The 27,322-nt window shown below is 39.2% G+C and overlaps 2 protein-coding genes across 3 annotated transcripts in view; one reads left to right on the top strand and one right to left on the bottom strand.

Annotated features, from left to right (window-relative positions):
- Nucleotides 1–27,322, bottom strand: part of Cand1 (Cullin-associated and neddylation-dissociated 1) — a 252,443-nt gene that overhangs the window by 31,531 nt on the left and 193,590 nt on the right. The window contains exons 6-7 of one of the 2 annotated variants that reach the window (XM_017610847.1): nucleotides 7,633–7,876; nucleotides 7,425–7,571 (exon numbers count right to left, since the gene is read on the bottom strand). In XM_017610847.1, coding sequence (XP_017466336.1) covers nucleotides 7,425–7,571; nucleotides 7,633–7,876 — 391 coding nt within the window. The remainder of the gene's footprint in view (nucleotides 1–7,424; nucleotides 7,572–7,632; nucleotides 7,877–27,322) is intronic. The other variant, XM_017610848.1, reaches the window with a different exon arrangement.
- Nucleotides 23,880–27,315, top strand: LOC108359149 (uncharacterized). The gene is made up of 2 exons (XM_017610851.1): nucleotides 23,880–25,745; nucleotides 25,872–27,315. Exons 1-2 carry the CDS (start codon nucleotides 24,714–24,716, stop codon nucleotides 25,881–25,883), a joined length of 1,044 nt encoding a protein of 347 aa, XP_017466340.1. The 5' UTR covers nucleotides 23,880–24,713; the 3' UTR covers nucleotides 25,884–27,315.

Below are 27,322 nucleotides of genomic sequence, written 5' to 3'. Positions count from 1 at the left end.
TTTCCACAATAAGTTTTTCATTAAAAACGGCCTCAAGCTCAATAACAATTGTTGAATGTAATTGTTATAAAGCCATAAAATAACAAAAACAAATAACCTAAGGACGAGCACACCTTAAAGTTAAACATTTTAAAAATAGAATTATTAACAAAAACCAACAAAACTAACAACCACATCATCAAGCGTGAATCGCAGCGGAATAGCTGCGCTTGATTGTGTTGGCTTAACAAATGAAAAAGTGTGAAAAAAGCAACGATAATTTACAAGGCGAACTTAGCACAGTGCGTAGGCAACTGGCTGAGTCAGTGGGATCGTCGGTTCGAATCCTACTGAAAGAAGTCTGATGAGGAAATGTGGTGATTTCCGAAATAGCTATCACTTCTACCATTTTTTTCAAATTATTGTTGCTTTTCCACAATAAGTTTTTCATTAAAAACGGCCTCAAGCTCAATAAAAATTGTTGAATATAATTGTTATAAGGCCTTTAAATAACAAAAAACAAATAACTTAGGACGAGCACACCCAAAAGTTACACATTTTACAAATAGAATTATTAACATAAACCAACAAAACCAACAACCACATGATCAAGTGTGAATCGCAGAGGAATAGCTGCGCTTGATTGTGTTGCCTTAACAAATGAAAAAGTGGGAAAAAAGGAACGATAATTTACAAAGCGAACTTAGCACAGTGCGTAGGCAACTGGCTGAGTCAATGGGATCGTCGGTTCGAATCCTACTGAAAGAAGTCTGATGAGGAAATGTGGTGATTTCCGAAATAGCTATCACTTCTACCATTTTTTTCAAATTATTGTTGCTTTTCCACAATAAGTTTTTCATTAAAAACGGCCTCAAGCTCAATAAAAATTGTTGAATATAATTGTTATAAGGCCATAAAATAACAAAAACAAATAACTTAAGGATGAGCCCCCCTAAAAGTTAAGCATTCTAAAATAGAATTATTAACAAAAACCAACAAAACCAACAACCACATGATCAAGTGTGAATCGCAGCGGAATAGCTGCGCTTAATTGTGTTGGCTTAACAAATGAAAAAGTGGGAAAAAAGGAACGATAATTTACAGGCAAACTTAGCACAGTGCGTAGGCAACTGGCTGAGTCAATGGGATCGTCGGTTCGAATCCTACTGAAAGAAGTCTGATGAGGAAATGTGGTGATTTCCGAAATAGCTATCACTTCTACCATTTTTTTCAAATTATTGTTGCTTTTCCACAATAAGTTTTTCATTAAAAACGGCCTCAAGCTCAATAAAAATTGTTGAATATAATTGTTATAAGGCCATAAAATAACAAAAACAAATAACTTAAGGATGAGCCCCCCTAAAAGTTAAGCATTCTAAAATAGAATTATTAACAAAAACCAACAAAACCAACAACCACATGATCAAGTGAATTGCAGCGGAAAGCTGGGCTTGATTTGTGTTGGCATAACAAAAATGAAAATAGTGGAAAAAAGCAAACGATAATTTACAAGGCGTACTTAGCACGGTGCATAGGCAACTGGCTGAGTCAGTGGGATCGTCGGTTCGAATCCTACTGAAAGAAGTCTGATGAGGAAATGTGGTGATTTCCGAAATAGCTATCACTTCTAACATTTTTTCAAATTATTGTTGCTTTTCCACAATAAGTTTTCACTAAAACACGGCATTCGAGCTCATTATAAAATTGTTGAATATAATTGTTAAAAGGCCAAAAAATTAAAAAAAACAAATAACTTAAGGACGAGCACACCTAAAAGTTAAGCATTCTAAAAATAGAATTATTAGCACAAACCAACAAAACCAACAACCACATGATCAAGTGAATTGCAGCGGAATAGCTGCGCTTGATTGTGTTGGCATAACAAAAATGAAAATAGTGGAAATAAGCAAACGATAATTTACAAGGCGTCTTAGCACGGTGCATAGGCAACTGGCTGAGTCAGTGGGATCGTCGGTTCGAATCCTACTGAAAGAAGTCTGATGAGGAAATGTGGTGATTTCCGAAATAGCTATCACTTCTACCATTTTTTCAAATTATTGTTGCTTTTCCACAGTAAGTCTTCACTAAAAAAGGGCCTCGGGCTCAATAAAAATTGTTGAATATAATTGTTATAAAGCCATTAAATAACAAAAAAAACAAATAACTTAAGGACGAGCACACCTAAAAAGTGAAACATTCTAATAATAGAAATATTAACAAAAACCACCAACACCAACAATCACATGATCAAGTGAATTGCAGCGGAAAGCTGCGCTTGATTTTAGTTGGCTTAACAAGTGAAATAGTGGAAATAAGCAACAAGAATTAACAACGCGACCTTAGCACAGTGCGTAGACAACTGGCTGAGTCAGTGGGATCGTCGGTTCCAATCCTACTGAAAGAAGTCTGATGAGGAAATGTGATGATTTCCGAAATAGCTATCACAATAAGTTTTCACTAAAAAACGGCCTCGAGCCCAATAAAATTTGTTGAATATGATTAAAAAGTGAAAATTAAAAGCACTAAAGAGTAAAATAAGGGCCGTGGGAAATATTTACAAACCGCTGAAATCTATTGTGAATACGCAGTACGAAAAGTAAGTTTACGCGACAACAAGCTTTTAATTCAGAATTTTTAGAAAGATTCTAAGTTTGCAGTTTTATATTCCATTAAATAAAAGTGCAAGTTTCTGCAATATCCCGATGATTTTTTTATTTTTTTCTGACGGTGTCATACATTACGGTGTCATACGTAAAAATTCTGAATTCATAGTTTGTTGTTGGGAAAACCTGCTGATTTTTTATAATTTTTGTTCAAAGTGTGAAAGGACGATTATGGTAAATATATTGTGTTTATTAAATTATGAATTAGACTTTTATATAAAGGCAATCGATATATAAAAGCAATCGATAATGAACAGAATAGGTGAAACTGGGCAAAATGTCTCACTGCCATTATTTCGCATATATGTACATAACTGTGTTCGTATGGAAAAGTAGCTTATGTCGAAAGGCTGGCTTTAGTATAAATCGGCATTCGGAGCATACGATTGCGAATGACTTACGGGCGCTAAGCCGTTTTAGCAACTAAACGTGCAAGAAATAGTTCCGATACTAGCAAGTCAATATTCTTTTTAAGTCCCATCAAAAAATTCCTTGTCGTTTAAAAAATAAAGGGAATGTAGCATTATACTAAAGCCGGCCTTTCGACATAAGCTACTTTTCCATACGAACACAGGTATGTATTACATATATGTGTGCAAAAAGGTCATAATACCTATATTTCGGTGTATTTCCCCTCCGTAATTGGAATTATGTGTAATTTTACTATGAATTTATGTATATGTCTAAGGAATCCTTCACAAAAGTGATTTACTGTAATAATTTGGGTAATTAATAATTATTATATTACTTCAGTGTATTTTAAAAATATAATTTCTAAAAATATTTAATTAAAAAAATTTAATTTTGTGGCACTTTCATCTTGTGGCACTATTTTTGAAGACTATTTGGCACATTTTGAAATTCTGAAATTCCATTCCTGGGGCACGTATGCCACCTGTTTCACTCTCCCTTTCAGTTCACGTCGCGATAGCAAATCGAAAGGGTTTGCACGTATGTATGTAAATCTGTATTAATGTACCGGCGCGGGTAAAAAAAACTTTGAATAATGCAAGAAAATACAAAAGAACTTCACAGAGCAAAACTAAATGTGACAATTAATACAAAAATAATGTGTAAATTACTATTATCGAGGAAAAATAGTAGCAAATGAGAAATTGACTGTAATTGTTCAAAAGAATTGAATTGCAAAAGGAGCTCAGTGTAAAATATAAAGGTGATGACATCAAGGTTAAACCAGAAATCAAAGATAAATGCAGTGTCAATAATGTGGTGAAAATTAGACTAAGCTTAAAACAACTTAATGCAAAAAAATAAAAATATAAAAAGGTGATGAAATAAAAACTATCTTAAAGGCAAAAAAAGTGGTATAATGACACAAAAAACAATAGAAGTGCAAGAAAGGAAAGAAAGAAAGAAAGCCTGTAATAAATCAGGTGTGCGGCTGGAAACGCCGTTTGATAGTGACGCTGGCGTTCTTGTAAAACGTCGATGTTAGTGCGGTGGAGTGGGTGAATTATATTTACGCGTGTGCTTTTATTTTCCGTGATGCGGTAATGTTGCCTGATCTGCGATCTTGCCTAGTCGCCGGTAGTTGACGCGAGCGTCTGCTTCACTGGCGAGAACGATTAACGTTGTCGTTGGTGTCGTTTAAAATTTGGTTAGAGCGGCCCGGATATCCGTTTAACAAATATTTAATTTTTATTCTTTGGCACTCAACAACTTTATATTTACTTGAAAACTTTATTGAATTCGTTTCGGCGGTTAAAAATAGTTCGCGCTCGAGCAATTCTGACTTTCAGCACTGACTTTCTCAAAAGAATCTCGATTTAGGCTTCAGCTCGATATTTAAACATTTTTCTCAGCCTTTGTTTTGTTACGGTGATTCGCGGTTATCCTTTTGTTTACAAACACATACATTCGGCCAATAGCAAGATCGCATATCACGACATCGAACCAGTTGCATCGCACCCGCTATTTTGACTTTGGACTTTATGTCTTTATGCGATTGGAAAGTTTTCACTTTGTTTACATTTGATATGTCTACTGTTATCACTAGGGCGAATTTCACCGTGGCTCCTATGGAGTGGTTCGAAAATGGTTATTTTTTTTTTTTGTTTACTTCGACTTAGTACAGCTGCATTTTTGAAGTGAAACTTCTTTAGCGGCGGATGGTTGGTTGGGAGGAAATTGGCAAATTCAGCGGAAATCGCACGCAGAAATGGTGCAACGGAAATGGTTGGGGCTGAAATAAGTACTTATTGTGTGTATGCAACGGAAATGATGCAACGGAAATGATTGGGGCTGAAACAAGTGCTCCTGGAGTGTATGGTATTAATTTAACAAAAATTTGCTAATAAAAGGTTAAACAATAACACTTAGAAAAAGAACAATACAAAAATTAAAGTAAAAAAGACTACTTACATAAATGGAGAAAACGATAGAGGCAAAGGTAAAAATAAAAACAAAAACAAAGATGCGTGAAGATAAAGGCACAAACGAGGACCAAGGTAAATTTAAACACTTTACTTATATATATAAGGGCAAATGTGAAGGAGAATATGTAGCTGAAAAAAATCATGAACATAAAAGTAAAGACAAAGAGGATGGTGAGGAAACCGATAAAAGCAAATATGAAGATAGGGGAAGAAAGATTAAAATAGAGGTAATTAAAGCGGAAAGGATATAGAGAGAGACACAGAGACTCAATCTGGGAACTATTTTGGGATCTTAGAGATTTTCGGGATTCTCGAGACTAATCGATAAAATAATCGATACTTTTATCGATATTTACCGATTTTGTTATCGATATTCATCGATTTTGTTATCGATTCTTATCCATTTTGTTATCGATATTTATCGACTTTGCTAGCGATATTTATCAATTTTGTAATCGATTTTGTTATCGATATTTATCCGATTTTGTCATCGACATTTATCGATTTTGTTATCGATATTTATCGATTTTGTTATCGATATTTATCGATCTTATTATCGATATTTATCGATTTAGCTACCAATGGTATTATCGATGTTGCTATTGAAATTTTTATCGAATTTGTCATCGATTTTGTTATCGGTAGAGTATAAAGATAAAAATGAAGATAATGAAAAAGCAGAATAACATGAATGTTATTAAAACGAACAGTGGTAAAGGTAGGGATCTACATCAGTGTCCGCCAAAAAGAGAAGTCTTAAAATGAGAATGTATTAGTTATGAAATAAAAAATGAGAATGTGTTGGTGGTAATGCACGGAAATGCGTCATCAACCTGCTTCGCCTATTGTTTGCATGCAACTAAATAAAATTTGTTGCTCTGCTACTCTTTCTGTTGACGTTCGGATTGTGTACGTGTAAGAAGCCGATTGTGTACATGTGAAAGGCCGAATATAGTTCGTTTCCCAGGAAAGTGTTTGGCGGACACTGATCTACATTGATAGAAAAAAGCGAAAAAATATAACCTTAAGCAAAAGCAGATGTGTGTATGTATAGATAGACAAGTAACGTAAGTTTCACTTCTACAGTGTGGCCCAAGCGCACTTACTATTTTTGTAAGCGAGCGACAAAAGAATGCTCAACTCGGGTAAAATTTCCTTTTAGGTAGTTAAGCAACCCTGCTGGAAGCTGGCAAGAAACACGTGATTAGTTCAACGGGATTTAGACACAAAAAACAATAGAAATTAGTAATTATGCGAGGTATTTGCGTAATATATATACTTATTTAAAATATAAATCATGTATATACGAAAACAAAAATTTCCCTCTCCACTTTCCCATTAACAATGCACAATAGAACAGTTTTTTCACTTAACAACTCTACTCTTCAGGTCGCGTATTTTTTAACCGACCTGGCTGAACTCGGATAAATAGCCGAGTTTGTGTTGTTGCTTTGCGCGTATTTCGTCATTTAAGCGAGTGTTCTTTTGTAGCTCGGTTGCAAAAGAATGGACCTAATCTCCATATATATATATATACACACGTTCATGCATATACCCACATATATGTACGAAAAAAAAAAAATATATATATATATATGTTCATCTTCAATTGGTTGCCGTTACAACCTTTCCAAACATATCTCAGTCTAAGTTTTTGAAAACAAATTACAATAAACTGTTGACTATCACAAAATCGTCATAAAAAATTGTTTTTAAAATGAAAAGCACCCATTTTTTTAAACATGTTTTTTATAGAGAATTAAACAAAGATTACGATGGTGTAATTTCAAATTCCTAATTTATTGATCTTCACTATGCAAGTCAACTTCAAAAAGTTCAACTGTTTATGGGTAAGTTAGCTTTAGAACAATCATGGCGATATTATATATAGAAATATTATAGAGCTTGAGATATAACGATTTGAAGAAGTACTTGATTGGTTAGAATCATGAAAAAATCCAAACTTTGACAGATCATATCTCCGAAGAAAAAAAAAAGAATTCTCGAATATGTGTTAGCTTATTTCATGTATAGAACCCAAAAAAAAATAAGCCAATCGAAACTGTGACACCAAGTTTGGTGTCCGATATGAAGATTTTATAAAATATAATAATACAAATCAAAAACATCAAAGCTACGCTATTTTTAAAAACAGACATTTAAAATTCGCCACCCGGTACATACATAGGTTCTAGAACTTTGAATTACCTTTTTTGTAAAGAAATAACATACAAATCTGAGCTGTTTGAACAGGTTCCGAGATAACGCAACATTTATGCCTTCAGTTACTCTTCAGTTCACTGAAATATTGGCCTTGTGTTCGTAAACTCGAAATTGCTATTAAATAGGCATAGTGTATTACTAATATATCAAATATTGATTTCACCTGCACTAGGAATTTGCGATAAGGCAGATACAGCTCTCAATGCAGACCTTTTAAGTTCATCCTGTTTCTCATGTTCTTGTTTAACAGAATTTGCCTTTACTTTATAAGTACACGTTTCACGCAATTGTTGTATAAACTGGTCAAGTTCTAAATACAAAATGGTTGATATTTTCAGTAGTTAACTTGTTTATTACTGCAATAAACTCACGTTGTAAAACTGCATCTGGACATGAAACTGCCAAGCGAGCTGTCATTAAATATGTCAACATTTTTATGTCATAGTGATCACATAAGCCAGCTTGTACGTGTCCCAGAAATTGTTTGACATCAACTCGATCAAGTCCTTGTTCTAACAAAGTATACATACATTCAAATGCAGCTTTACGAATGTCCAGACCATCATCAACTGTATGTTTGAACGGGCCCATTTCGACTTCTCGGATCAATTCACACTATTCAATTAAATAAAAAAGAAGGGTTTCAATTCTTTATACATATCGCAAGCTTAGAGTGAAAAGTTGCTAAGTCCACCTTTTATGAAAACTCATATTTTGAAACAGGAGGCTAGAGAAATTAACAATACATCGCTTCGGAAAGGGTAACGGTTCCGGTTTAATGTTTTCTCGTTTATATTCAATGGAAGGAAAATTTGCTAAGCCCAAAAAAAGCTCCGAAAATTCGGTAAGGTTAAAATAGTGCGAAATCTTTTAATAAAAATCAAATCACCCTGATTCGTATGGAGTTTTACTTTGCCTTAAACAGGTAAAATTTTATATTCAAAGTTTTGCGAAATACTTGAAGAGAATGGCTACAAGAAGTTTCTTTCCTTTTCCTGTACAATTTTTAAATTGGAACGTAGCAACTCTAAGCTAGCGATATGTAGATATGTATATATATACATATGTACATAGCACGGTAGTGTAGAAAGTTTTTTAATCCAACATGAAAACCACCCACAATATCGTTGCAGAATATCAAAAGTCGATGTTTCAGTAATCATCTCCGATCAAAATTAAAATCGTATCTTCGTAACTCTTCGAGAAAACTGTGATTTTATATACTTCATGTGTAATATAAATACTAGACTGACCAGAAAAAGATGAAAGTGCTTTTTTTACGCTATTGACGTTTTAGTTTCAATTATGGCTAAAAACTATCCCCTGAAAATGTGGGACAAAAATATTAAAATTTAGAGGTCTTCGCGTGGACGTTTTGCGCCTCCGACCAGTGGGAGAAATTACGAAAAAACAGGCCAATATTCCAAAAATCAAAGTTGTCCGACTGTTCCAAAACATGGTAGTTTGTCAAGAGAAGGTCCATTGCGTAGTGGATGAAAAGTATAAGGCACCCTTTTTTGTATCTTCTTCACTAGAGCAGTTTGAACTTGCTATGCGCACTAAAGTTTGTGCTGCTTTTCTCATTGGTCCTAAATTGTGCTTCGGAAATTTGATTTTAAAATAGTGGTTAAAACACTTAATTATTTTTTGAGATATAGAGAGCATTTCTGACGGTATCTTAATTAATCTAGGTCATTAAGTTAAAATTTTTGACACAAGTAAATATATCTAAAAAATAATTGTAAAACCTCTCTAAAAAAATATAAGAATATTTTTGTATTTGATTGTTGGAAAAGTTATGCTCGCGGTAGATCGGGCTGTTCTTCACTTTGAAGATAATAGCAAAAACAACGTACTTCAAGAATTTAAAAAGGAAGCAACCAGATTCGTCCAAGATCTGTTGTAATTCACGATTGAATAGCGCGATAAAATAGTAACAGTGCTCATTGTGTTGTGTGGAAAGCATACACAGGGCAACACTGATTTTGGTACGGCAAATGTTAAAGCTGTTAATAGACTTTTGTGCTGATTACGAATCCGCAAGTATAAAGTTCCATCAGGTCCAGATTTTGAGAAAAAACGAGGTCAAAGTATAAAAACAAGCGTTTTTTTGCAATATTTTCAGAAGCTCTGCCAATGAAGAAAATGGAAGATAAAACCTTTCTCTTCTTCTTCTTCTTATTTGGACCTGTAACCGCCTAAGCGATTTTGGCCGAGTTCAGCAAAGCACGCCAGTCGTTTCTCTTCTGTGCCAATTGGAAACGCCAAGTCCCTCTCCACCTGAACTTTCCATCGCAGTGGGGGCCTCCCTCTTCTTCTGCTACCACCAGCGGGTTCCGAGTTGAATACTTTCAGACCTGGAGCGTCGGTGTCCATTCGAACGACACGGCCAAGCCCGTAAATCTTCCCCAAAATCTTTCTCTCGAACACTCATCTGATGTCATTGTCCATTCTTCTGCGCCATATACCAGCATGGGCATGATGAGTGACTTATAGAGCGTAGTTTTCGTACGTCGAGAGAGAACTTTACTCCTGAATTGCCTACTCAGTCCAAAGTAGCACTTGTTGGCAAGAGTGATTCTGCGTTGGATTTCCATGCTGACATTATTATCGGTGTTAATGCTGGTTCCCAAGTAAACGAAATTCTCTACTTTCTCGAAATTGTAACTGTCAACAGTGACGTGGGTGCCAAGCCGCGAATGCGGTGACTGTTTGTTTGATGACAGGAGATACTTCGTCTTGTCCTCGTTTACCACTTCCTTATCCAACTCGGAAAAGGCAGAGCAGACTTCGCGGTTTTTAGTCGACAAATAGGTGGTGAGTGTCGATTTGGCGTATTGTGAATACCTGGTCTATGGTGTATTTGCGGTTTACGATGAGACCTTGTAACCTATGCTTACAAGGCTGATCCCGCGGTAGTTGGCGCGAATGGCGGGGTCACCTTTCTTGTAGATTGGGCAGAACAGAGAGATAAAACCTTTCACTTAGGCTTAAATTAAAGCTAGAACTCTCGACTACTGCCTACGAGTATATGTGAACATCAGATTAAAGTGCAGGGATGGTATTTTCAGAGACAGTAGTCGAGAGTTCTAGCTTTAATTTAAGCTTAAGTGGAAGGTTCTATTTATCATTGTGGGCGGATTAGGTTTATATTAACAACTTATACTAATATTCACTAAATAAGCTTGTGTTCCAAATTTGAAGCCTCTAGGTTAATTCTTACCATATATGGTCAGCTTTTTTGTTATTCTCTCACTGTGCTTCGACTTAAGTGCTTAAAATTACTCTTCCTTCATTCCGTGCGCACACGAAATCACTTAATGTCGTACTTTATGTTTTCAAGGTCGCTGAACACGTTGGACGAGACCATTTTTCGATCCGACCTTTACATTTTGAGATTTTACGAAAGTCTTAAAAAAAAACGAGAGAAATACCGAAAATCGCGCTTAAATCCTGACTATTTCTTAGATTTTTTTTTTTTAAATTTTCATCATTCATACTACGTTAATTTTATTTAGAGATACCGTCGCTACCATGTCAAACTATCGAATGAGAAAAAATGGTTTTTCATTTACAATACCTTGCGCATCAGCATTAGAGCCGTTGGCGATTTCCATTGCCATCCTGGTGAGCTCGCTCTTCAAGAGAAGCAAAAATTGCAAAATTTTTCTTTATAACTCTGTAACATGCGTTACACTACAAAAACTAGAATCAGCATCAGAGCCGTTGGCGATTTCCTCAAAGCATTGTCATCCCGGTGAGCTCGCTCTTCAATATAAGCTTTCACTAGAGTTCAGCCTTTTTCATATGATTCAACTGGTTTCTCCATCCCACCTAATTTATATTTTCGAATTAGTTCACCATCAACCCAGTTTTTAGATTTGTTGATGTTAGAAAAAAACGAGTTTTGAAACGCCGGTCACAAAATATTGCAACACTGAAGCATTACGGGATATGTAAGCATGCATAATAGTTCGATTTTAATCACATTTTAAAATACGCGATTTCGGCCGAGTCCGACAGTACGTAAGTCGTTTCTCTCGAAGGCGAAGCTCGGCCAAACACTAACATATGTGTCAGCGCCAAACTATTATTATTAAGTGAAGTCAAGTCCTTATCTACTTGGTCTTTCCATCGCAGTGGTTCTTCCTCTTCCACCATCGCGACACGCGTGGAATACTTTTAGAACAGACGTAGCCCTTATTTGTAACAGACGTCGATGTCATAAAGTTTTGTGCCTGAGCGGTTCAGTTCTGCGACTCTTATTATCTTCTCCAACAATCAGATTAAGAAATCACACGAAAGGGAGTCACCTTGTCTGAAACCTCGACTGGTATCATTTTACACAGCCTGATTAGTTTCGCGGGGCTAAAAATTGAGACATCACGACATAAAGCAACTTCTTTCCGTGCTGTCGAAAGCGGCTTTGAAATCGACAAATAGATGGCAAGTGCCGTCAGCTCTAGCAGCTTTGTTACTTTTCATCAGCATAATCGCTATTCGTACCTCGTCATAGTCAGTTTCTGGGATATCGACTCCATCGTCATCGACTTAGGCCTCGGGTTCGTCTTCTCCACTTCTTTCAGTGCTGCCGTCGAAAAGTGTTCCCTCCATAATTTGAGTACGTTCTGTTCATCGGTCACTAGGTCGCCATGGTTATTCCTACAGGAGTCTTGAAACGTAAGTCGCTCAACTCTCTGATAAAACTTTCGGGTGTTTTTTCTGTCGGCCAGCATTTTAAACTGTTCGCACTCACGTATTTCGACCTCTCTCTTATTATTATTGCGGAAAATACGTCTAGCTTTCCTCTTCAGTCCCTACAACGGTTCCATATGGCTCGCGTTGCGCCCGATCGCAGCGTGGTTCTTTAGGCGGCCCTTTTTTATCTGCAGCTTCTTGAACCTCCTTATCGTACCAGTAATGAGCGGGATATGTGGTTCCACCGCTCGCGTTTGTCGGTTGGTTGAAGAGTGCTCTCTCACAGAAGGTGTGAGAGTCGAGTGGCGAATCAATTGGCCGTCTGTTTTGATTGCATTTTTCGCGTTGAGCTTTCCTTGCACTGTTGCACATTTTTTGCTGCAACGAGGCGGGTGTACGCTCTATGCGATCATAGAAGAGATCCTTGGATGCCTCGTCCTTCTCTTCCATCGGGGCATTGGCACATATGAACGAGATGTTGAAGAATCCCACTTTGATGCGGATGTCTAGTTCGTCCACTACAGTGAACGGCGGTACTCGCCGACGGAGTCTCTCTCCCACCACGTAGCAACTGTAGTGGACGTCGCAAGGTTCCACGCTTAACTTCGCTCGCTCCGTTCAACGCATTTCATGGATGGCGGTGATTTCAGCCTTTATTTTCCCTAGGACATCAACCAGCTGGACAGAGGCACCTTCCCGATTGACGGTTCGGATATTCCAGGTGCATACCCTCAAATCATAGTCCTTTCTACGTTTTCGGTGATCGTCCTCAAAAGAAGGGGGTATCATCCGAGGCATGTATTATTTTTTTCATTGGGCAGGGTTTTAACGTAGTGGGACCCAAACCCAAAGCAGGCGGGGTGTTACGCCATCCCACTTTAGCTTGCTCCAAAACGAGTGTTCGATCGCTACCCAGAGGATTCTTGGATATAAATATTCGGACGTACCGTAAGCACACGAATCACTTCTGGCCACTCCCAGGTGAATGGCAGTCAAAAGCTTTGCAGTACTGGGAAATGTACAGAAGATAGTGGTAAAGGGCGGATTTTTCAACTAAATCCTGGTGTACTTTTTAAATTCATAGTTCTGCATACCTGTATAGTAAACCAAATAGCCGGACAAGACGTAATTCAAAATAAAAAATTCAAAAAAATAAACTTTTCCCTATACTCTGTAATATTGCTCCGCAATTTTGTAAGATAAACTAACAATTTATAATCGTTGCTTTCCAGCAAAATATCTCTTCTTAAATGATATACTTATTTAAAAATATGAGGGCGTATTCAACATCTTGAGTATGCAGATTTGTTATGTATATTCATTTATGCTAAATATATTAATATTTTTTTGTTTTGTCACACCATGTAATAAATAAAAAATTCATTAGGGCCGTTAACTTACCTATTTTAAAGTATAGTTAAATCATTAGTTAAACTTAACTACAGAAAATTCTGATGAGGATTTAACTATAATTTAAAACAGATATATTAGCAGCCCCTAATATGCTGTTTTTATTATAGAAATTTATGCGCGCTATGTGTATTCTGCCATCTGCTGTAATTACATAAGACGTAAACGTCTTGGCTGTTCACCAAACTCAGATTGGTTCTCTGATACAAAACTTTCGATGTACGCTTAGAAGACACAAACCTAAATTTGCACAAACACGTATCACTTTTGAAGTATGTGGATCAAAACGGCAACGCTGTATACAATAAAGCAAATGAATGTATAGAATTGGCAATAACAACCACGCTGTCAAGTTTAAATAGTGGCAAATCAGCTGCACTTGATAGTGGTAGGTTGAACAAGGAAATTATAAGGAAGTTGGCAAATCGTCAAATTTCGAGTCTTCTTAGAAGCAGAGGATACTGGCTTTAACAAAGTGTCGAATCCCACACCTTTCCTTATAACAACATATTTTACAAATTTCTTCGCTCTCCTGCAAAGTACCCATTTGCACATTCGATAGTTTGACATGGTAGCGACGATATTACGAACAAATCCTTAAAAAACGAGAAACAAATTTAAAATTGCGCCGTAAAAGTTGATTATTCTGAACCTGTATCTGGATGCGGGGCTAAAACCTATAGTATTAATGCACGATGGCTTTTACGTTATTCTGTTTAATATCGTTTATTTGTCGAATAAACTACAAAGTGCACATTACACATTTTCTTAATTTACTAGGTTATAAGGTTAGCGCCTTCTAGAAATAACTAGGCTTTCCAGCCTTTGCAATCGTAAGTGAAATCGCGTCCGTTGTCTCCGAGTGTGCGTATTTGAGTGAGGGTCCGTTTTGTCAAGTTTTGTAATTGTCCCTTCCCTTCGTTCGGTCAGTTATGTTCGCTTCATCTGTTGCGCAGTGTTGCTTCTGCTTGTGCGTGGTCAGGGTTGCTTAATGGCATTGTTGTCCATACCGTGCATCGTCCGCCACATCCCACATTCGGCCAACCTGACTTATCGCTTGGCCTCAAACGATGGCTCCCACTTTTTGATGAACTCAGCGACCGTAGTTGTTCCCTTGGGACCCTACCCCTCGGCAATTTTCTCGACTTCGTAACGGTCGTGAAGTAGTGTTTTTGTAACTTTGTATGGTCCGAAACATTTAGGCCTCAGTCTAAGTGAGCTTCGCAATTGTGTACGCTTGATGGCTACCAATTGTGTACGCTTGATCGCTACCAATTCGTTCACTTTATACTTTGTTGCTTCTTTTCTCTTAGCATCAAAATTCCTACGGTTTTCTTTCTGAGTATTTTCTATATTCTCCTGTGATTTTCTTCGCATATTTTCTTTTTCCCTATCTAATTCACCCATTGCTTTACTTTCTAGAAATTTTCTTAAATCTGGTACAGCCTTTTCGACTCTGGTTAATAGTTTGAAAGGTGACACCCTCGTACTTCGAGGTGGCGTGTTATTTAACGCCTGCTGCACTTGATCCAGGTATCTGTACCAACTTATTGGTGTTTCCGAGCATAACTTTGCCAGCATCGGCATAATTGTTCGGTGAATTCGTTCCACCTGAACGTTCAATCTCGGTACCCCCGTGGCAATCATCAGATGCTGAATCTACTCGTTTTCGCAGTACAATTTGAACGAGTTTGACCTGAAAGCCGCGCCTCTATCCGATATGATACGTTTAGGGTTTCCGAAAATGGAAGATTGCTTTTTTAGTTTGTCGGTTACTTCGTCCACGCCCTTACTACGCGTTGGATATAGCCATACAAATTTCGAAAACGCGTCGACTACAACAAAAACATAGCCTACCTCCCATAGCATACCTCTTACTGGTTTCCTCCATCGGCCCTACGTGGTCTACATGGTAGGCTACAAGTGGTCGATCCTCCTTGCATATACATATGTAGGTTCCAAGAAACCTTCTGGCTTACCGGCCTTCGTTTCTGTGATTATGCACTCGATACAACTTCTTACCACCTTCATTACCTTTGCCGTCAACTTCGGGATAAAGAATGTCTTTTCTACGGCTTTCTGCATTCGCTTCACCGAAATATGTCCCTGGTTGTGAGCGATTCGTATTATCTCCTCCTCCATTTGACTAGGCACCACCAAAAGTTCCTTAACGGGATCTTTGTATAGTATTCCATGTTTCAAATAGAAGTCTTCATAATTGTCTTTTTCCAATATCGTAATCACAGCACGCGCCCATTCGTCCTCCGCCTGTGCTTGTTGCAGTCTGAATTTTAGCGAATCCTTGAGCAACATGCATGATACTCTGCTAAGAGCATCTACATGCCTCATTTTACTACAGGAACGATATTCTATTTTGTAGGTAAAATCTTGTAGGAAAAAAGAGCCCACCGCGATATCCTCACTGGCACGTCCTTTTTACGCATTGCCATTGTGAGCGCATTACGATCTGTTATTATTTTGAACGGGATGCCAAGTAGGTACACGCGCCATTTCTTCAGCGCCCAGATGATCGCGAGGACTTCTAGTTCATGTGAGTGATAACGCTCTTCCGCTTCCGTAGTTTTCCTGGTTATGTACTGTATCGGATGAAATTGCCGGTCCTCGCTGTCCCTTTGCAGCAACACCGCTCCGTATCCATACTTGGATGCATCGGTATGCACCTCGGTACCCGCCTGGGGGTTATACAAGCGCAGTACTGGTGCACTGGCTAATGCAGCTTATAACTGTCGAAATGCTACTTCCTGTTCTGCTCCGAAAACGAACTTTTCACCTTGACGTAGAAGATCCGACAACGGTTTAGCGACCGCAGCATATCCTCCGATGAAACGGCGAAAGTATGATGTCAACTCTAAAAATCTCTGAACACTCTTACGATCCGTTGGTGTTGGGAAACTCTCCACCGTAGCAGTTTTCACTTTCGAAGGCCTAATCGTACCGCCCTCGACAATGTACCCTAGAAGTCCACGCTCACTCTGAGAAACTGATATTTTTTCCACTTAATTCTCAAATTGAAATCTTGTGCCCTAGGCGGGAATGATAAGATCATACATGTATGAAACCAACGTACCGTTTTCTAGTAAGTCCCTGAACACAACTAACATGTAAAGCGAGAACACAGCAGGCGAGTTGCATAAGTCAAACGGAACGTATAGGAACTCGTACTGGCCTTGGTGGGTTACAAACGAGGTGTATTCGGCTTCCAAGGGTACATGGAAAAATCCATTCAACAAGTCCAGAGTAGTGAACACACGTGCACTCTGTAGCTTTTCCACAACGTCGTCGATCAAAGGCATAGGAAAGTGGTCCTTCATAATCTTTTCATTTAAACGTCTATAATCGCAGCATAACCTTTTGCTTCTATCTTTTTTTTCCTACTAAAACTACTGTAGAAGCGTACTCCGACGAACGATCCACGGCCCAGCATAAGTTTCCGAACTCTTTGAAAATTACGACTTAATTTGTGCTTTCTACGTTACTAATTGGGTGCTCAACGGCTTACGGTATATCCGCCTTACTCTTTTGCTTGAACTCTACATAATCTTCCGACACAACTAGATCAATCTGCCTAAGTACATTATTACCAATAATGGCTTTGTAAATAACGTCGCGCTCCCTAACTACATGGAACACTACATCTAAGACTACTTTATCAGCTTCTAGTTCAAGACCAAAACTTCCTAATGTGCGTAATACACTGTCGCCGATACCTTTGAGCTCATGTCTTTCGTTAGACAACTTGCCCAGCATCATTAGCACGTCGTACCGCATCAAACACAAGTCGCACCCCGTATCCAACAACGCTGAAAACGTATAGCCGTTACACGGCAAATCCTTAAAAATTGCACATCCTGCCGACTTGATACACGGTATTGCCCCTAGCAAGTTTACCCTTCCGTTTCCTTGTTTCGGCTTGCTTTGCCCCTTTGCACAATCAGCAGTACGATGTCCTGGTTGACCACACTCAAAACATGTTGGCTTTCGTTGGCAATTTCGCGCCAAATGATCACTAGCCCCACACTGAAAACACTTTCGTAATCCGCTTTGCTGAGCGTTATGATTAACTTTGTCTTTCAGTTCGCGGTAATTTTGAGATGACTTAGAACTGGGTTGATGCTCTGGCCTAACCTTCTCATAAATTACGCTCTGCTCCTTTAATTCTGCAATGGTCTTAGCTTGATAAAGGTAGCACCTGTTGGCTTTGCTATAAGGTATCCCCTCGAGAAAGTACTCTTATCAAGCTCCTATCATCTAAATTTATTGGATTGCCAATTTCCATTAAGCTGTATATATATTCCCTATAAATTTCAGCCGGGCGCTTATTACGGTTTCGAAGCATTCGCTGTACGTCGATTGATGCTGCTACCGTACCAAACTCTCCTATTAGAGATCGCTTTAACGAACCCCAATCCACAACGCCTCGTTGGCTACGAACAAAAATCTTTGCTGCACCTTTCAGGAATTGCTTGCTGTAAATATATTTTTGTAAGTCGTCCCACTGCACGGCAGTTGCGTTATCCTCGAAATCTTCGAGCCACTCTTCAACTGGCGGATGACCTGAACCACTGAAAAGATTTAACGACCCTTCGATATCCCGAAGAGTGAAGGACGGGCGTGAGGATACCCCAGTATGAATTGAATCGCTATTTCAGCAGAGCCATCGTCATAACCCACGGTCATGCAAAAATCTTCGCACAACCGGTCTTGTAATGTCGCTTTCCGACCAGTCGTTGACAGATTCAAACCCGTCGATTCTTCTTTTAATTCGTTAACGGTCAGTCTGAAAATTTGTTCGCGGTCCATGTCGGTCGGTTCAAAAATACACAAATCAAACAAAATATAAAGGCAATAAAATATTACAGTGTATGTATATGTATATGTAAAAGGCTTTAAAGCTATTTTAATTAAACGCTATTAAATGTAAGTTACTTTAACAATACGGACGTGTGCACGCTAATGTTATTTAATAATAATAATAATAGTAATCCCAGCGGTTTTTACCCTCCATTCCCGCCCATCCGCACGAGGGGCGCATGAGGTCCGCATGACGTACGGAACCAGTATTTTCAATTTTTGCGCTGAGTTACGATAGGCAGGAGTTTGTTAAGTGTCGAGATCTAAAACTGTTCAGCTACAGAACTGTATTCATCAGCCGATTTTATGTCTTTGTTTTAATGATTCATTTATTGAGAGAGGACAGTATCGATTTCTTAATGCTGAAAAGCGGATCTGATATATCAAACGTGCTGGAATGAGAGTTAAAATCCTGGCATAAGCAACGGAGTGGGTCGTGCAATTCAAAATTAGTTTTACAAGCTTTCAGAAATAGGGGACAAAAGTGTCTTGATACCCGGGAGGGAACATTAAGGCTAACTTCGCCCAGAAGAAGCGGACTTGATATAGAGCCTGTTAGTAATTTAACTATAAAAATTGTACCAAGCATTTTCCTGCGGCTGGAAAGTGTAGGAAGATTAATAAGTTTTAATCGGCTCGTATAAGGTGGAAGGTTATATTGAGAATCCCAACGGAAATTTCTTAAAGCAAAAAGTAGGAATTGTTTTTGAATTGATTCTATCTTGTCTGAGTAAATTTGATATCTTGGCTTCCAAACCACCGAACCGTATTCCAGAATTGGTCTAACTAATGTTGTAAACAGGGTTTTAGTGATATAAGGGTCACAAAATTCTTTTGACCATCGTTTCACAAATGCAAGTACACTTTTAGCCTTGTTGACTGTCACATTAATATGAAGATTAAAATTAAGCTTAGGATCCATTGTAATACCAAGGTCCACAAAATTGTATACCTGCTCCAGGTTATGGTTACCTATTGTATAAGAAGCGGGATGAACAGCTCTTCGCGAGAAGCACATTACTTTACATTTCTTAAGATTTAGAGGCATAAGATTGACTTGACACCAGTAATCCATGCTGTTTAAGTCTGATTGTAGCAAAGACCTTTCTTTAATTGAAACGTACGATTTATAAAGCTTTACATCATCTGCATACATTAAAATTTTGGAAAATTGTATATCTGTAGAAATATCGTTTATAAAAAGCAAGAACAGAACCGGGCCTAGGTGGCTACCTTGAAGGACTCCTGAAGTAACATCAACGACGTCAGAGATAGTATTTTTAAACATTACCCTTTGTGATCTATCATAGAGGTATGAAGACATCCAACGTAGAAAATTAGGTGAAAGACCAAGAAGATCAAGTTTATAGATGAGCAACGAGTGGCACACTTTGTCAAATGCTTTACTGAATTCAGTATATATAACATCAAGAGTTTTGCTTTCAGTAACTGCTTTTGAGATATAGGATGTTAATTCAAGTAAATTTGCAGAAGTTGATTTGCCCTTGCAAAATCCATGTTGACTATATGAAATGCTAGACGAGATAGAATGCGTCAACAGATTTGTTATAATTGCTTCAAATAATTTACACACTGCGGTTTAAGGTTTATAAAACAGTACAAATGTAAAGAACAGTGTTCGGACTTCCAAAAATCGATTCAGGACTAAATTCCTGCAAAAATCGGAGCAAAAACAAAATTTCCGTATTAGATTGAATTTTTGTTTCTGACATTAATTGTTTGACTAAAATATTTTCTATTCATGCAAAATAAGTACGCGAGGCAATGTAAGGATATGTTACAATTTAGGTAATTTTTAGCATTTTCTATATAGTAGAACGTATCTAACACTTAATTTTTAAAAAAGCAAACCTTTTCTACTTTATATAAATTTCATTTTACATATATTTTTTAACAACTTAAGTAAAGTTCTGCATCCGCCAATTTGTACAGCCATACATCAAAAACTAACGAAGTTACTTTATTGGCGCATTGCTATGAAAAAGTTACTTTTTAGCAGTGAGATTTGGTTAACTTTCAATTTTTTTACTGAAACCGGTGGAGAACACTCAAAAAACGGCCCCAAGAGGGGCATAACATGAATGAAAAAACGGAATAGATTTGAAGTTAAGCGGAGTAGAGGACTTGATTTCAAATTTTTTTAAAAACCGGAGTAAATCTAATCTGATTTTAGCTGAGTCCAAACACTAGTAGGGAACGAATTCTTTACATTTTAACGCTAATGACCCACAGATGGCGGGAAAACACAGGGTTGTATCGGACTCTCGACGTGGTTTCGAGTTGGTTAGCTTTTAACCATCTCAGTGAAATGGTTAAGTGCTGTCATTTTTATATGGCGAAACTACGCTAAATCAAGTGGGTTATCGGGATAACCAAATCAGTAGCCATAACTACGTGGTTAGCTCCGGTGGGGACATGGTATTACATATAGTTGGAAAATCGCCCTCTTTAAGAGACAAATTAAATAACTCTGTTAACGGCTCATAGAGATAATCAGCACAATTTATAAGAATTCAAGTAGGGATCTGGTCAGGACCATAACTGAAGGACCGCTTTAAGGATTTCAGATAAACTACTACATCATCGGGAGATATTACTGGGATATTTATTGAGTTCATTGGACATAGTTTAAAAGGATAGTCAATGTTAGCATGTGAGTTAATGAAATAATTGGATTTAAAAAACTGAGCGAACATGTTAGAAATTGTTTGATTATCACTAGAGACGGTATTTTGATACTTCATGGCGGAAGGAAACCCACGTACATTTCGCTTGGAGTTTACGAAGTCATAAAATGATTTGGGGTTATATATTATACGCCGTTTGATTTTACACAAGTAAGCTTTATAACACTTTTTGTTTAATTCAAAAAACTTATGACGCAAAAGTGAGTATTTTACATAGTATGAGTGTAAACCGTTTTTTTTTTGTGCAATCTAAAATAACGCGACTTTCTGTTTTTCAAATTTCTCAGTTCTTTAGTGAACCATAACTGTGTCTGTTCTTCAACATACATGCGTTTAGGCAGATGCTTTTCAAATAATTCATGTAAAGTTAAAAAGTGCAACGCTTTGTTCAATATTTTCTTTATATACAGGCCACGACAATATAGACAGTTCTTTGTTAAGCTTTTTAAAGTTGGCTTTCGAAAAATCAAAGCGAATATTTGGTTCGTATGCTTGGGTACTGCAATTTTGACCATCACTTATAACTTCGTAAGATACCTCCATAGCAGGGTGGTAGACATCTTCGGGCAAAACTAGTGGATCACGCTTATTTACAACGGACTTAGATGCATCGCCAACATAAACAAGATCTAATACTTTACCAAAGTTATTGTGAAGTACATTAACCTGAGTTAGGCAGAGTGCAGCCATCTCCTCTAAAAATACGTTGTTGCACGCATTAGACGCGAAAGGTACGATATCATTGTCAATGATGTTCCATGATAAGCTTGGTTAATTAAAATCGCCCAACAATCAATCACCCATTGAATCAGAAGGTTTAGTCAGTAAATTAATTGATTTCAGTAAAGAGATGAGTCGTGAATACACCAATGTGTCAGATCGGCGAGGGATATAGCACAGAGCTAAGTAAATAGACCCTTTTCCAGCATGTACACGAATGCATTTGAATACTGAATCAATGTCTGGAAAACTAACTTCTTCAAATGGTATTGAAGAGTCTACAGCGAAGAGTACGCCACCGCCGATTCTGTCCGCCCTATCTTGTCTATAGATATGATAATTATTTGGAAGAATCTCTGAATTGAAAATGTGAGGTTCCAGCCAAGTTTCAGTAAAAGAAAGAATATTATAATTACATTCAAGGCCTTTAAGGTATAAGTTCGTTAATTTAGTATTTAGCCTCTTACATTTTGGTAATAAATACTTAAAGCAGATTTAATAATTAGTTTTTTGATTCAGTGTTATGACGGGGAATATTAGCTAAGTTATTTCCTTTTTTGGGCCTATATTCGAATTCACGAACGAAAGCTCCGGGGGGCCAAAAAGAACAAAATAGCTGGCAACCCTGGTATGTGAAGTACATAAAGTTTCTCGTTCCACTTTGCTGTTTAAATATATAAGCTCTAAGTGAATAATAAATCACGATTGTACGTGTTATCTTCTATATAAGTGCTAAACATCATTGTCCATTGTTCGTCTCCTGTTCCGGCAGCTCTAAGCATCGAAATTGAAAATTAAGTCAGGTGGTCCACAAAATTGTTTTGTTCTTGCTGAATGCAAATGAGGCGAAGTACCTAATCAACAACAACTCCTATACGTCTCCCGCTATTCGCCACCAGCTTTTCTCCGAGTTGTCTGGTTTGTGTCATCAATAGCCACAATAGCGCCACCTGTGGTAAACTTTGTGCAAGTCACAACTTCGCGTCGTAAACTGTGCCAACTCGTTCTTTTCAATAATCCCACTAAAATGGCTGGAGGTGCCGGAAAACGACGTGGTGAGACTGCTTCCAACGATAGAGAACCTAGAAAACCTCAGCTAATCAGTGGCTCATCACCAAATATTATACGCAGTATGGATCTACGCTTTGAAAAGTTCAACGAACTGCTTGCAAAGCAAATCCTTGAGTCCGAAAACAGAATTATGGAGGTTTTCTGTCGCAAATTTGAAGAAAAGTTAGAATCTTTTATGCGTGAGCTAACCAAATTAAATGATAGAGTTACCCGTTTGGAAGCTACCTGCGATCGAATTAGTATCCTTGAGGCAGAGGTAGCAACTTTAAAAGAAAATCTCTCCAAGCATGATAGCCTTATGGCTGCCTGTGATGCTAGAGTACTAGGGATCCCACTCGAAGAAGGTGAAAACTTACAGAGTATCTTTCACCATCTATGTTTTTCCTGAATTTATAACCACCTCCATTAAGGGGTATTTTCCGAGCGCGGAAACATCGGGACACTCCTGTTGACCCTGCGAATATAGTCAAGTTTCAAGCAACCGAGGATAGAAAAAATTTTCTAAAAACTGTGGCGAATTATAAACGATCTAACAACAGTGGACTACGGCTTACTCATGCAGGCATACAATCCGAAGCCCCTGTCTTCATTAACGAGTCGCTAACAAAGCATAATAACCAGATTTTCAAGTCAGCCCTTAATCTCAAAAAACGGAAAAAAGTTGCATCTGTGTTCACCAGAGGAGGCTTACTTCACATTAGGCAACAGTCCGCTCGCAATATACACCCTGGATATACTCAAAGAACTGGAGCACACTAGTCCACCTGGTATCCACCCCTTTCGCGACGGGAATATACACCAAAACAGCGATTATCTTTTACTGCGTTACTTACTCTATTTCCACATATTTCTGGTTAAATTTACTATCAGTTTTGTTAAATTCCAACTGCAGTGCATTTAAAATATTGTATATTGACTTTGGACTATAAGCAGGCGAGTTCCAAAGGGTGTCTTAACACCATGTTGCGCATTTTAAGCAAACAAGCGGTTGGGTTGAAGATAATTCACCTCAATGTGCAAAGCTTGTACTGTGAGGACCCCGGATCCTGTGGCCCTGGGCCCCACAACAACTTTATATACACATACATATATATCCTTTGTACTATTTACCCTGAATTGTTGATTTGAAATTGTATACACACATGTACAAATATATATATATGTACACTTATGTTTTGAATTATTATATATATGCGTATGTATGTACATAAGCTTATTGAATTGCATCTATTCGGATTATACTAGTACGTATGTATGTATCCACTAATATATTTTGAATTATTACTTTGTATGCACAGTATAAGAAATACCTACAACATACAATACCTACATAAAATGTATAAAGCACAAACAATTGTAATGAGGATAACTGTCTGCGGATGGACAAACATGGTATAAAAGGAGCAGTGCTAACAAGCATTGGGCATTAGCTAGGCATACGTGGCACGCGTCGCAACGTGGGTCACACGGGTAGTGGAAGAGGGATCAACCTCCGAGACTATTATTGTATATTCGAAGTGGGCTTTAACCACTGAGACTGGTGCTAGCTGTAGGGTTTAAACCTACTCTAGTTCTATACTTTAGAGAGTAGATATAGCGAGAGTATAGCGAATAAAGAGGCTGTAAACTAGAAGCGAGTGTGTTCTAATTTCTTGAGGAGATAGGGTGTTTACTCCTTACAGGACCCTGGACAACCGAGAGCTACGCCCAGCACTCAGGAAAGTCCGTTACAAATGGCGCCCGAGCAGGGACTCTAAAGGAAACGAAACATAAAGGAGAGTGCCGTGAAAAAAAAGTGAAGTGAAAAAAAAAAAGAGAGAACACAAGTGATAGAGACACTGAGTTCAGCGACTACCCGAAAGACCCAAATTTAAGAAGCAATAAGGGCACAAGTGAGAGAGACACAAAGTGCAGTGACCACCCGAAGAACTACTAGTAGGCGGTCCAGTGAAGAAACAGTGTGAAAAAAAACAATGGTGAAGAGAAAGTGGATACATTACCTCAACCGAGAGGAGCTGCTGACCTATATGGCAGAGTTCGGCCTCGAACAGACAGGAACAGTCGAAGAGCTGCGAAGACGTTTCTCTTCATTTATACAAGAAGAAAGTAACAACGAAGACTACCAAACGCGGTTCGAAGAGCTAGAAGCGAAACACTCGAAGCCTGCGCTGAATGTTACCGCAGCAACACCAAGTGGAAGCCAGGGAGCCAGTGTCATGCAGTCACCAATGCCCGTTGACGCGTTTGAGACACCACAGCCATACGCAACGTATCCTACAACATCGCTGGCAACCATCATGGACCGAGTCCGTAAGTGGGGTTTCAAATACGACGGCGGCCGAGACCCGCTCAGCTTCATCGAACGTGTAGAAGAATTGGCGGAAGTATACGAGGTGAATCGTGACTTGTTACCGCGAGCGATGCCAGAACTACTTAAGGAGAAGGCGTTGACATGGTTCCGCAGTAATAACCGGAATTGGCGACAATGGGAGGACTTCAAACGAGACTTTCTAAGGTTCTTCTTAAACTCTCGCTACCACGAAACCTTAGACGATGAGATCCGTCGTCGCGTCCAACAACCGAACGAGAAATTTAAAGACTATGTGTTGGCCCTTCAGAGTTTGATGCGACACGCGAACTACACCTCAGAGCAGAAGCTGACGCGTATCTACAGAAACTCTAGAAGCGAGTTCCAATGGTACGTCAAACGATCCGAGTTCACCACCCTAGAAGGGCTAGTGAGTTTGGCGGAAGATATGGAAAATATCCCCCCGGTGAGAGAGCCACAGAGAGCCGCAGCGCGAACCACTCCGCGGGTCACGGAGAGATATCAGCACATGCGCGAACTGCCTAGGAGTGACGAGACGGCTAGAGCAGAGAGGACACAGCGCCGACCTGAACCACACAGCGGTGTGGCAACACCACAGACGGAGTACGTTAATCCGTGGACTGCGTGTAGACATTGCGGAGAAGATGGCCATTTTGCGAGAGAGTGCAGAGCTGCACGGAGAGAGTTTTGTTGGACCTGTGGTCGATGCAATGTCCCGACTCGAGAGTGCTGCCGTAGTGCATCGGGAAACGGGTCGAGGTCCCATTTGCGGCGAGGAGTGGGGCGTCAGGTAGAACAGCCTCGCCCAAACTAAAGAGTGTCCTAAGGCAGTCGGATGGCCGAATTATGGCGGCGATTAGAGTAAACGAGGTCGACGTAGTAGCTGCAGTTGATACAGGCGCAACAAGAAGTTTCTTGAGCGAGGCCATGTTTAAGAAACTGGATGTGGGAGAGGTTAGGAAGGTGAACACGCGTGTGGTAATGGGAGATGGGAGATCCAGAACGGTGCTGAAGGCTATAACGGCGCAAGTGGAGCTGGCGAATCAGGCGCATGAAAGCGATCTTTTGGTACTGCCTGGTTTGATGGATGACGTGGTGCTTGGAACCGATTACCTGGCAAAAGCGGGGGTCCGATTATGTTGCGGAGACTTAGACGTGACACTCCGAGAAGAGAGCTGCGCACAAGGAGTAGAAACGTTCACGGCAATACGCGAGGGAGGTGCAGAAAGGTCAGGTAAATGCGATGAACCCAAATCAAACCCCATATCTACAGAAGCCACGACAACCGACGAAGCGAGGGAGTTCTTAATGTCAGAGTTACGCAAATTTGAGAAGATGTCTGGAGTTTCAAATATTGCCACTCACCGGATCGTCATGAAGGATGACCGGCCGATCAAGCAGAGGTATTGCCCGAAGAACCCGAAGATGCAGGAAATCATCAACGCGGAAATCGACGACCTTATCGAGAAAGGGTGTATTGAACCCTCACACAGCCCGCACAGCGCCCCAATAGTGTTGGCGAAGAAGAAGACCGGCAAATGGAGACTCTGCGTCGACTACCGACAGCTAAACGAGCGTTCAGTGCCCGACGCGTACCCCCTACCGAAGATCCAACATATCCTTGATCGACTACGAAGCGCGCGTTACATTAGCAGCCTAGACCTGAAAAACGGTTACTGGCAAATCCCAATGGAAGAGCAGAGCAAGCAGTACACTGCTTTTACAGTGCCAGGGCGTGGCCTTTTTCAATGGCGAGTAATGCCGTTTGGGCTCCACTCCGCCCCCGCGACATTCCAGCGTGCGTTAGACCAAGTTATCGGTCCAGAGCTAGAGCCGTATGCGTTTGCCTACCTGGATGACATTATTGTCATCAGTGCAACCCTGCAAGAGCACGTCCAACATCTTTCGGAGGTCTTCCGACGGCTTAGGCAGGCGAATCTTAGGATCAACCCAGAAAAATGCGAGTTTTTCAAGAAGCAGTTGAAGTATCTGGGTCACGTCGTCAGCGAGAAGGGCATTCACACCGATCCTGAGAAGGTCGCGGCTATCAAAGAGCTGACACCACCGACAAATATAAGGGAGTTACGCAGGTTCCTAGGGATAGCTTCATGGTACCGAAGATTTGTCCCCGACTTTTCCAAAGTGGCGCATGCGCTGACGTCCATGCTAAAGAAGGGCCACAAGTGGAAATGGAACGACGAGCATCAGACAGCGTTCGAGGCGCTGAAGAATGCGCTAACCGAGGCACCAGTG

Source organism: Rhagoletis zephyria, unplaced genomic scaffold, assembly GCF_001687245.7.
Source record: "Rhagoletis zephyria isolate East Lansing unplaced genomic scaffold, Rhagoletis_zephyria_1.1 Rzeph_scaffold_00349, whole genome shotgun sequence".
NCBI classification, from domain to species: Eukaryota; Metazoa; Arthropoda; class Insecta; order Diptera; family Tephritidae; genus Rhagoletis; species Rhagoletis zephyria.
This window is presented reverse-complemented; position numbering and strand designations above follow the sequence as displayed.